The 12,561-nt window shown below is 45.6% G+C and overlaps 1 protein-coding gene across 1 annotated transcript in view; it reads right to left on the reverse strand.

The window, feature by feature from the left end:
* Positions 1–12,561, reverse strand: part of kcnh2b (potassium voltage-gated channel, subfamily H (eag-related), member 2b) — a gene marked incomplete at its 3' end in the record, with an annotated part of 230,626 nt that extends 218,065 nt beyond the window's left edge. The window contains exon 1 of the mRNA XM_084565710.1: positions 12,382–12,561. Within this exon, the coding sequence (XP_084421836.1) occupies positions 12,382–12,457 (76 nt within the window). The 5' untranslated portion in view covers positions 12,458–12,561. The remainder of the gene's footprint in view (positions 1–12,381) is intronic.

The raw sequence follows: 12,561 nt of genomic DNA on the forward strand, positions 1-12,561 counted from the left end.
ATCTTCAACATTAGGGCCTCTTAATGAGCGTCCTCATCACGGTCCGGTCCGCCACACTACACTGGATTACGTTTAGCTGTTTAGCTTCCAGAAAGTAGCGCTCACTTTCCCCAGATAGTTCCTGGACTAAGATCCCTAATGTAATTCCATTTGCTGAGGCGGTAAATGGTTTACTGTTAGTCAGAGTTTAAAACTAACATTTAACATGATTCATGTGACCAAAACCTTTGCTTTTTTTCAGGTTGCTTCAGGGAGCCCATTGTTTTGGGGGTTTTTTTCCTTTTCTTTTTGCAAAGCTTTTTACATTATTATTATGATTTTTTCTAATTATAATTATCATGGAACACAAACACTTAGAGGGCAGGGACAAACAAATGGTACAGGAGATCTACAAAACACAGGAGGTTATATACAGGGTGTGCTGTGTTGTGTGGGTGCATACTGAAGTAAATAAGTGCACGAAGGAGAGAAAGAAAGAACATAATGTGCCAATGTGGTATTTTGTAATATGAAGATTATGATAATAGTGACAATTACACATGGAAACTTGTCATGTCTCTTCCCTATATTAAATATTTTAACAGACACCGGCTTTTTGAAATCATACAGCCAAACATACACCAACCAGGCATAACATTATGACCACCTTCCTAATATTGTGTAGGTCTCCCTTGTGGTGACTCATCAGAGAATGGACATGGGCCTTTGAGGGTGTCCTGTGGTGTCTGGCAACAGGATGTTGTTAGTGAGGGGGCCTTTGAGGGGAGGGGCCTCTGTGGATCATCCCACAGATACTTGATCAGTTTGGGATCTAGTGAATTTGGAGGCCAGGTCAACACCTTCTGCTGTTCTTCATGTTGTTTTTTTTTAGTTGTTCCTAAACCGCTTTTGTGGCTGCATCCTGCTGGGGATGGCTGCTGCCATCAAGGAGTGTCATTGCTATGGGGTGGGGGTGCCTGGTCTGGTCTAGGTGGGTGCTACATGTCTAAGTAACATCCACACCAATGAATGCCAGGTCCAGAAGTTTCCCAGCAGAACATTGAACTGTACAAGATGGTTTAAATGTTATTTACTTCTCCTGTGAGTGGTCATAATGTTATGGCTGATTGGTGTATAGACTACAGCGAGTAGTAGCAGCATCTTTCATTTACACTCCATTACAGTTCATTGTTAAACATCATCTTGTAGATAATCTGAAGTAACTTTAATGCAAAAACAAAAACCAGAGGCAGGACCGCGGCCCAAGGCCAACACAAGCCGAAGGTCACCTGACTCAAATCTGAATTCAGTCACGCAACGTGGCACTTTTAAGAGAGTACACACCAGTCCAGTCCCCCAACAGTCGTTAAGAGTGATAATCCCATAATCACTGCAATCCTTAATGGGCTGTTTCGCTCTGAAGTGTCTCAGGCTACAGTGTGTAGAGCGTCTCCCTCTGCCTTAATGAGGTTATGCAGATTTATGCAAATGGGGTCTAATCCCTGGCACACAGGGGACTCCGGGGTCTCCGAGTCTGCTCTCCACTGCTCTGGAGGTGGCTCAGGAGTCACGGCGAATGAGGGGGGGAATCCGAACGAGCGAGAGGGAGACGGAGCGAGAGCAGATGAGAGAGGTGTGATGAAGTTTTAGAGGGAGCGGAGGAGGGCGACTTGATGAATGGGAGGACGGGAGAGAAAGGGCAGCTGCCAGGAGATAAGAGAGTGACAAATAAAGGCACAGGCGAAGGGTTGAGAGGAAGAGGAGGAGGGCAGGAAAATACAGTCCCAGCAGCTGTGTTTTACCTTCATACTGTGACATACTTTGATTTCAAAAGATAAGAGGCAATAAACCGGGCGCTCGCACACAATTTCAGTCCAGTATTGATCACAACGTGCATTTTGGAGATGACTTACACGTGACTATTTATCAATTTTCAGCTGCACAGGTTTCTATAAAAGAGCGGTCTTTGAAAATCAATACATCTTGACGTCTTTTCAACGTTTCCATCGCGTTTAACATCGTAAACCTTTCAATCCAAAGACTCACATCTGCTTCCGCTTGTCGCAGCACTCTCAGAAACAGCTGTGCGGCGCAGTATTTGAGAAAATTAGTTACCTCTACAGTATCTGTACACGGCCCTTGAGGTATTGTCAATATTGCACCACTGGTCCATCCATATATGGAACATTTGGAAATTAAAAAAAAAAAAAACATATTTAGATGTTAAAGGGGAACTGCGTTTTTTTTTTGCAACCTGGATATTTAGATCCGCGTATATCCATATAGTGGAAGTGAATGGGGCACCGAAACGCAGCCTCTAAATAACGCATTATCTGCCACGAAACTGGTTCATTTCACCAATATTTTGTTGTGATACATTAGTGCTATTCCCCTTTGAGTCCTGAGTTACCTGTTATCATCATCTGGGGTCTGTAGACTGACCTACTAACCTCTTACCTGGATGATGTCATCTCTGAGCACTGTTTACGTGCAATTTGGACGTCCTTACTGTTTTGAGTCAGAGTATACGGTAACTCTGGACTCAACGGGGAATAGCACTAGCGAATCATAACAAAATATTGGTGAAATGAACGGGTTTCGTGGCAGATAATGCGTTATTTAGAGGCTGCATTTTGGTGCCCCATTCACTCCCACTAAATGGATATACGCGGCGCTCTGCTGGAGCTAAATATCGTCCGAAATGACTCCAAATGACACTAAAGTTATATGGGTGAGTAACTGATCGGATTTTATGCCAGAAATAAAGTCGAGGTTGTAAAAAACGGTAGTTCCCCTTAATTTTAAGTATTGCTTATGCCTCTGTGCGTGGTAGACTCCGTAACCTACGTACGTAGCCTACGCCAGTAAGAACCATTTACACTTGTGCTCTCGTCAGTCTGGCTCGCTCTGTAACAACACCACCCAAACACTAGTGGGCGCTGTGTCTTTTTTGCCAGTCGGGCTCACTTCTGTTTCTACTTCCTGCTTCACTTTCAACAATAGCAACTGAAATTCTGACAAAAACTAGCACTTCATGTCATCTTTTCTGCACGGGTTGACGTTTTCAATAATCTGCAGGGGTGGTTAAGTTGTATAGAGTTTCCTTTGTCATTTTATTACGTGTCTGAGGAACATGCAGATATATTTTAGCGGCTTCACCCTCTCATTGCGCCTTTACTCTCCCTGCATTACATTAACCAGGTCGCTGGCTTGCTCAACTGTTTGCCTTTAGGGCTTCTAGACGTCAACAGGTGACAAACAGGTACGTTACTTCCCCTGTCAAAGCTGCAAACGTTACATACATCCTCATAACTCCACATATGCCGTCTTATATGGTTAATAATGCATTGCAACAATATGAACCATACCATTCATTAATTGTTCATGTTCTGCTTCTGCATGCATGGATTTAAAGTAAAGAGTGACTTTAGATCCTCCACATGCTTTAAAATTCAAAGCAGGGTTTGTTTATTCGCATCAACTTTTAACAGACAGGATGACAGGTTTCATCCATTCAGCGTTTAGGATACAGATACTTTTGGATGTCTAAACTAAGCAACAAATAGACACAGGCAGCTCACAAAGTAATGGGTTCAATTTGTGTGTTGTAAAAACGTCGTTTTCATTTTCTCATTTTGTTTCTTTGCCGTTGTTTCAGGAAAGAAGCTGCTATTTTTCACAGTTAGACATTAAGGTAAGCAATAAACCTTCTGATTGCCTCCGAGTCCCTGAGCTTCACCTGACAAGGTGCTGCTGAAGCATCCACGCTCGTCTTGTCTTTTCATCTTGGAAGGAAAATAAGAAGAGGGAAGACGCTGCGTTTGATGCCTCAGTCTTTGGGGAAATGTTTTTTATAAAGGCGCAGCCAATTAAAAGCCGATGATGTGGAGGGAGATGTGTAACTCTCCCACAGAAGCTTCTAACGCGTGTGTCACGATCTGAGATCGGGAGCTCATATTTCTGTTATATCAGTTGCTGTGCAGTCACGAATACTCTGCTCTGACTTTGAATAACACTAGTTTTTCACAGAGCGGTTTTGTTGAAGCTGGTTTCAGGCCGTCGGCAGCTTCTCATGATTTCTCTTTCTTTCTCTCTCACGGGGGCAGCGTGTTATCGGCTTTGATGAAAGCAGAGAGCGACCAAACACATTGACTGATAAACTTGATCATGATGAAATTACAAGGCAATCTGAACAAAGCTTAAAGGAGAGAGATACAAAAACACATTTCACCGCAGCCATTGGTTACCAATAAACCATGTTTTCCAAGTCTGATCATCACCAATTCTGTCACATTACACTGAACTCAGTTTGTATTACACTAAATTTTAAAAAATCACATTCGTTTTACTTTTGAATGTTTCACAAAAAGTGCATGCAAATGGTTGAGATGCACGTTTGTGTATGTTATGTCGGAGTCAACTTCATGCAACGTGGATGTGGTTTGAAACCATCGACTGTAAAAATATGGACGGTGGAACTGCTCCTCTAAAGTGAAGCCAAAGCAAGTAGAGCTCCCCCTGGTGGCTGGCTGCAGTATAGGTCATAAGCTCCACCCCCTCCATGTTAGTGGGTGGGACTTGGGCCAAACTAAAACACTAAAAATACACGTTGGTTTCAGTCATTTCAGGTATTTAACATAAGGTTGATGCATGTTCAAGTGTCCATTGTTTGGATACGTTTAGTTTTAGTTAGTTATCTGACGCCATAGAAACAGGATGTGACATAATGGCGACTACCAGCTGCCATGCCAACTGCACCCGTGGGATGAGTAAGTCTATTAAAGTTTAAGTCTAAAGTTTTAAAGCAAGACTACAGAGCATTTGAACTGGCACCACGATAAGCAGTTGGTATTAAATGTTAAAAGCAGCAAAAGAAGAAAAAGTTCACACATTAGACTTCATACGCTGCTACAGTCCAGAGAAAAGATGTTGTTCAAGTTTGATTTTGAAAGAATAAACCGTGCCTTATCCTGAAAACGTGGCGCTAGTATTCAATGGTTAGACTCCAAGCTGATGACACTAAACTGCATAGCAACAGCGAGGACGTAGCTGCTCATATACCAGATATTTACTCACAGATTCTGACAGGAATTTCAAATTAAACACAATTAACTCAACCGAAGTGACAACAGCAACATTTGGCTGCTAGCTCCCACTGCAGACTATTAAATACTATCTAACCACTCTGTGTAGAATTAAAAAAAAAAAAAAAAAAAGAACTACATCGTCCGTCTTTTACGTCTTTTCCCGCTTGTTGTCATATTCGCAAGTTTTGAGCTTCGGCACGAGGGAGCCGAGCCAGTGGAGGGTGTTTTGGACATCTGGTGAGGACACCTGCTGCGCCCCCTTCCCTTGGAGGTTTACTGAGCAATGCCAGCTGGAAGGAGACCCGAGGGAAGACTAAGAATTCACGGGAGGAACTATATGAGTCCGATCTGGCCTATTACCGCATCGGGATCCCTCGTGAGAAACTAGAAAACGTTGCCAGGGAGAGGAACGTCTGGTGCACCCCGCTTAGCCTGTGGCCACTGTGACCCGACTACTTTGCTTCTGATTCTTCCGGTGCACTGAATACTGCTGCGTTTACATTTTGCTTCAGATCTCGCGTAAACAACAGTTTCAAGCTCATTTCTACGAGAACACGCGCTGCGGAGAAGCTCAACGCCACACACAAACTTTTCCGTCTCAGCGACCCCCAGCAGGTGCCATGTCGCTCAGTTGGACGCGTGCCCGTTTGAGATCACAAGCCAGTTATGCATGGCAGCGCAGCGGGCATCTGTTGGGCACCGGCGAGATGGAGAGAAGAGAGGAGGGAGGGAGGGAGGTAGAGAAAACAGGTTGTCAAATGAGACAAAGAGCAGTGAGGGAGGGAGGGAGGGAGGGAGGAGTGAGGCGGAGACGGAAGGGCAGCGAGTGTTTACAAGCTCCGAGAGTTTACAAGTGTATGAGCGCGACCGTGTTCTTTTCGTGAGCCTTCCTCGGCAACGTGCATCAACGAGAGACAAGGGGAGAAGACAAGAGACAGAGTGCGAGCGAGAGACGAGTGATTTCACACCAGCAAAGTGCAATCTCAAGGCACTGACTCACTCCCGACTCCAGGAGCGGTGTAGCAGCGTTGCTTTGTTTACACCCTCCGAATGAAACAGATGGAGCAGAGAAATAAAAGCTCAGCGCCACAGAGGAACATCAGCGCCGTAGTCGTTCTGCCGAGGCGCTGCATGTCAGCGACTACTTGGGCGTTCTCGTACGTACGTTAGATTTTCCAAACACCGCTCGGACCGCCGTGCATTTGTTCCGTTTCGCCGCCGCAGCAGGAGTGAAATTAGACGGCTCCTGCAACGAGGCCGGCAGATGGCCTCAGATGTCTCGTCACGGCCTGATCCACGTTTGCGGGCCATATGCTCCATCACTCGGCAGCACGTACAGAAGAACAGAAGGCTTTTCTTTCTTCTTGCGTTCGGAGAGGATCGGCGCCTTCTGCAACTCTGATCAAAGCGCGGAGACTCAGGTGGACGACCTGCTGTCGCAAACAAGACACTTTAAAGAGTCTGTTTGATGGAAATGAGCTGCAGAAGGTTCAGGTTTCTACACCTAAACTTTCTTTGCAACATTTTGCATTTAGGTGCATACAAATAAGCTTCCTCTGTGGTTTTCTTCTGTTAATAAACCATCAGACCAATACTGCACGTTTTTGTGTTGAGCTGAGTATAAAATAGTGCACCTGGTTTGAACCTTCCACTGTCCTTAAACCCTCAACTGCCCACTGCTCCAAGTTTTGCTCACTTGGATGAGTTGAAGGCAGAGAACAAACTCCTTGTAGGTGTGTGTGTACACGAATAAAGCTGAAAATAAAAGCAGCAGGTTGTTGTTTTTCTTAGCTTAACTTCACTTCATTCAGTCATATCCTCATGCATGAAGGGGACTAAAGGTTCTCCAGGCTGGTGAGCATGCTAACTGACCTGTTAGTGTGTTAACTAGTGGTAGGCTTGAGTCGCAAAAGTTTGCAAACTCATTAACTTCTTCTTTTAAAAGGGAAAATACCTCATGCCTCATGTAACGTGCCTCTTTTCTGCAAGTTTATTCTCCCACAGTGGAGGGGTTTTTAGATGTAGTGGGGATTGAACCAGTGACATCGTGGTTCTAGTCCGAAGTTGAGACTAAAGCAGACAATTGTTGACAAGATTTACGGGGGAGAATCCAATGGATTCCTAGTCCATCGCCTTAACCACTTGGCCGCAACAAAGAACAACAACCGAACATGAAATCAGCTGAAAGACAAAGCCATCAGAACGAATAACTGATAGACTGAAGATTATATTTGATTTGATTAATATTTGATTTGCCAGTAAAAAATGTACGCAGGCGAGTTATTTCCAAAATGATAAGATGAAAATCCATTCATTTTCTGTAACTGCTTGTCCTCTGGAGGGTAACGGGGTCTGCTGGAGCCTATCCCAGCTGTCATTGGGCGAGAGACGGGGTCCAACCTGGACAGGTCTCCAGTCTATCACCTAAACTTTAGGTCAGTGAACCTAACCAGCATGTCTTTGGACGGTGGGAGGAAGCTGGAGAACCTGGAGAGAACCCACGCAGACACAGGGAGAACATGCAAACTCCACACAGAAAGGAACCAGTCGGCCTGGATTGGAACCCAGAACCTTCTGGCTGTGAGGCATCAGTGTCATTCATTGGTGTGGATGTTACTTAGACATGTAGCACCCACCTAGACCAGACCAAGCACCCCCACCCCATAGCAATGACACTCCTTGATGACAACAGCCACCCCCAGCAGGATGCAGCCACAAAAACACTTTCGGAACAACAGCACAAGGTGTTGACCTGGCCTCCAAATTCACTAGATCCCAAACTGATCAAGTATCTGTGGGATGATCCACAGAGGCCCCTCCCCTCAAAGGCCCCCCGACTAACAACATTGTGTTGCCAGACACTACAGGACACCCTCAGAAGTCCCATGTCCATTCTCTGATGAGTCACCACAAGGGAGACCTACGCAATATCAGGAAGGTGGTCATAATGTTGCACCACATATTTCATGAAGACACTTGTACAAACATGAAATAAACGTATGGTTTTTTTGTTGTTGTTGTTGTTTTGTGTGTTGTCCATTCATTAAACTCTCTGTCAATTCCAGGAACAACAGCAGAGCAGCAGCCTGTCCTTGTATATGGAGCATTAAAGGCTAGGGCTATTCTTCTTACTGTCGACAAATCCCATGAAAAACCAAACACAGCCAGCAGCAGTTTGTGTGTCTGCCTGATTCTGACTTCCCTGCCCTGCAGGACCAGGCCCGGTTGGTCCTAATGAAGACGCAAATCTTTCTAAATGGGTCAATGAGTGATTTCCTACAACCGAGCAGGGTCATTTTCTGCAAAATTATATTAATGCTGCATTAGTGCACGATTATTTGACTGAAAACACGCTTTAGCATGCACGTAAAAATCTCTCTGTCTGTTGTTGTCCATGCATGAGTACAGTACAGCAGCGTGGCTCATTCAGCAGAGCTCTGGCTCAGAGGGAATAACATACATCAGGCATCAGAATATTCTCCACCTCCACATTTATTACTCCATCTGAGCCCACGCCTCTAATACTTTCATAAATGTCTCAAGTCTGTGCGTTTAAAGGTTAAACGGCTGCTTCCACGTGGCTCCCTCCAACCAGACGGCGAGTCTAAAAGCGGAGCCGGTCGTTAGTCAGCGTGTTCTCATCGCAATTAGCTGCAACTTGATGTACTCGCCAGAATCTACGACCATCCAACGGACGAAGGACGTAAAAAAAAATTATTTAAAAAATGATCCAGAGACGGTTGAGACACATAGAACCTCTACCTCCTCCTGCTTTGTGTCTGCACTGCACTGCAAGTGGGTGGGTGTGTGGGTGGGCGGGTAGGAAGAGCCAGTGGGGGTAGTTGCCATGACGATGGAGTGTTTGTACTTCAGCTGCAGAATGGCAGCATCCTCCCCGGAGGGTAGCGGGCTCCGAGGCTCGTAATTGGGCAAAGTCTTCTCTAAGGAGCGCCGAGGCAGACAACAACACGCGGCCCGGGGAAGGTCGCCGTGACCTCCCGCTGAGGTCGAACGCGTCGCCCCGGCGCTGTCAAGGAGTTCCATCGGAAGGGGCCTAATCCGCGTGGAGCAGCAGTCAGGGGATAAAAGGTGCAGGAAATACCTGAGCTGGAAGCCTGGAGGGTTAAACGTCCACGTGTTTGAGGAGGATTTACTGATCGAATTGTTATTTGCTTTGTAATGCATCAATCTAATTACATTTATCCAAACAGGTGTAGTTCAAATAGAAATCCAAAAACAGTAAACATGTTGCCATCCCCTATAAATTATGCATTCTCCATCAAGGACACTTGCAAATGAGCGTGTCTCCAAACAAACAGCACCCCCAGTGGTCAGTCAGTGCAATGACAGAATATGGCAGCACAGAAAAACGACAACAAGAAGTTTTGTGAGACTCTAACGATGCTAAATATGTCACAGATTTTATTGAAAGTTGGTTTCTAACTAAGATGGCTCTGCAAACGACAGAAAGGAGAGAGAGAACGCTATATTTCTACTGTTTTCCATATAATCATCACGTTAATAACTTACAGAACCGTCTCAGACTCTGCAGGTCTTTGGTGCCATACATTCATTACTCAAAATGACCTTTCAGTGGATCATATTTCTTTCCCTTTCCAGAGGCTGGGTGTTCCATCTGAGTGTGCACTAATTGAAAATTTGACATTAAGTCAAGTCATTCCCTCTTTTTTTTTAATAAATAATCACTTTTTCTGCAGGTTTAAGTCGAGTTAAGAGAAAACTGAGACGTGTTTATTTGGGCAAAACCAATTTGGGAGAAGAAGTCGCTGAGAATGACTAAACGACTGACACGTTTATAGACTCTCCTTCAGAGATGAAGCAGCTCAGAGCCGGTTCATTAAGTTGTCACCGTCGCGAGTTCGCGTGTGCTCGCATTTGACGCGAGGAAAAGGCCGAGAGTTTAATCGTCTCCTCCGAAGCTGAGTGGTCGAGCATCGGCGGTTCGTGATCTTAGTACATTTGTTTAAAACTTGTCCCATCTTGGAAATGAAGCGTCTGTGGCACTGGTTACTCTGCCACGAAGGCTGCTTCCCCTACACCAATCAGCCACAACATTAAAACCACTGACAGGAGAAGTAAATAACATTTAAACCATCTTGTGACAGTTCAGTGTTCTGCTGGGAAACTTCTGGACCTGGCATTCATTGGTGTGGATGCTACTTAGACATAGCACCCACCTAGACCAGACCAGGCACCCCCACCCCATAGCAATGACACTCCTTGATGGCAACAGCCATCCCCAGCAGGATGCAGCCACAAAAACACTTTAGGAACAACTAAAACAAAACATGAAGAACAGCACAAGGTGTTGACCTGGCCTCCAAATTCACTAGATCCCAAACTGATCAAGTATCTGTGGGATGATCCACAGAGGCCCCTCCCCTCAAAGGCCCCACACTGACAACATCTTGTTGCCAGACACCACAGGACACCCTCAGAGGGACCATGTCCATAGTAAATGTCCCTCGTTGTGTAGACACCAGACACCAGACTCTTGCTTGTCATAAACACCAGTTTTCCTCATCTGTGGTTAACTTGAGAGGACGGGGCTCAGGTTTCGGTGGTGCGGGGTAGCGAGGTCAGGGTGAAGCTCGAGAAACACCCCACAGTATCTGCAGAGCACCGTGGTGAACTTAGAGGTCAGTTAGATGAGTCTGAACTTCCGGTTCCTCCTCCTCCCGGTGTCCATCAGTTCATTCCCCACAGCCGTTAGATGCCATCGCCTCTACACGAGCGGCCTGCGCGGCTAACCTTACCAAACGCCTGCAGCGGTCAACTGAGAATGAGTCACCGGGAAAACATTTAGAAAGCACTGATGTGGTTTTGTCAGCCTCTCGGTTGCAGGTAATGTTTCCCATTCTCAAATAATCACCAGCCACACGGGGGAAAAGCTTCCTGCCACTGAGCAGTAGAACGTGTTTACACCTTAAAATATCTATCTGTGCTCGCCAGAGTGGGACATTAAGTGCAGCAGGATTAATGTAAATTACTCAACTTCAACCTCAATTATTCACCTTGACTGCACTTGTGTGGAGCTTCTATTCTTTTCTTTTCTTTTCAGCGCCTCGTGTGTCAGGAAACTGGGTGTTTTTTTGCACCAAATCTGTTCCTCTAACACATTGTCTGCAGCTCGGACGCCGAGAGGCATCACTTGCTGTTCCAACGCAGCCTTGTGAACTGAACCCCGGAGCATGCGGTGGATGCTCCTGAAGAATTTTATCTCTTCATCCCCTCTGGGAAGTAATTGACATTTAGATTCTCTAACAGCTGCGTGTAAAAAAGCCCTCGGATCAACTGGACTGCCGGGACTCGGGATGGATGTAAGGGCCTCCTGTTAATGATACACAATCTCCACTTTTTCCCCCCTCCTCTCAACCATCTCCCCGTTGGCCCCCGAGGTGAACTACCGGAGGAAACGTGCCGTTTGCGGCCGCTCGGGCACGTCTGGAGTCTGGTCACACGCTCCGAGGTGGAAACATGAATGATCTGCATCACAGACAGAGCAGCAGCAGCAGCAGGGAGGTGAGGACAGATGAAGCCCGTGTGCATTCTGAAATATGGACAGCTTCGGATTTCATGCCCAGAGGCTCTTATGCAAAATTTAGTAGCTCAGACATATTGTTTGCTTTTCCAGCTTATAAAACTGAGTGGATGGTAATTGAAGGGAAGTTTAATTTTTAAGGCAAACACAGACGTGTATGATAAAAGCATGTTTATGGTTTATTTAAGTGTCCCATTTGTTCTGCATGGAGCCCATGCTCCCTATCTCCTCCAGCCGAGCCAAAGATAATGGATCCCATTCATCAAGGGGCAGCTAAACACGTCCAAGTTTTACAAACTCAATAATCAAAGCATGAGAGGACGGAGCGGAAGCTAAACCAATCATCTCATTTTTGAATTTATTCTATTACATTTGAGGCTTTGAAAGAAGACAGGCTACAAAGAGCAGTCTTGGACGGTGGACGTCTGCAGATCCACAGCCATCTGCACAATCTTATCTGATGGAGAAAGAAAGAATGATCCTCAACAAGGAACAGTCACGCGTTTCTCCAGATTTCTGTTTAAATGTCATTCAACTCATTCATCACAGATTTCACAGCCTGGCTGCAGCTCTTGTGACTTGTCAGAGCTGTTAACTGTGCCTTCACCAAACATCCTTACCGAGGCTTATTCTAGAAATGTCAAATAGAAGCCTTAATATTTAGGTTAACAGCTTTTAGAGACAACAGGTCTATTATTAACAGTGGGAAAAGAAGAAAAAAATATATATATACAAGGAAGAAAATCCTCTTACATTGACTGTCAAATTTCCTGATGATGGTGTCCAGGAAGGTGTTCTGCGGAGCCACGTGGCCCCTCCGGACCGGCATCTTCGCTGAGGTGGCCCCTGGACTTTGACAGACTTTGCAGGACTTTTAATAATATCGCACCGAGGCTGCGTTTCCAATCCCCGCAGCAGCCGAGCGCACGATGC

Source organism: Chelon labrosus, assembly GCF_963514085.1.
Source record: "Chelon labrosus genome assembly, chromosome: 18".
Classification (NCBI taxonomy): domain Eukaryota; kingdom Metazoa; phylum Chordata; class Actinopteri; order Mugiliformes; family Mugilidae; genus Chelon; species Chelon labrosus.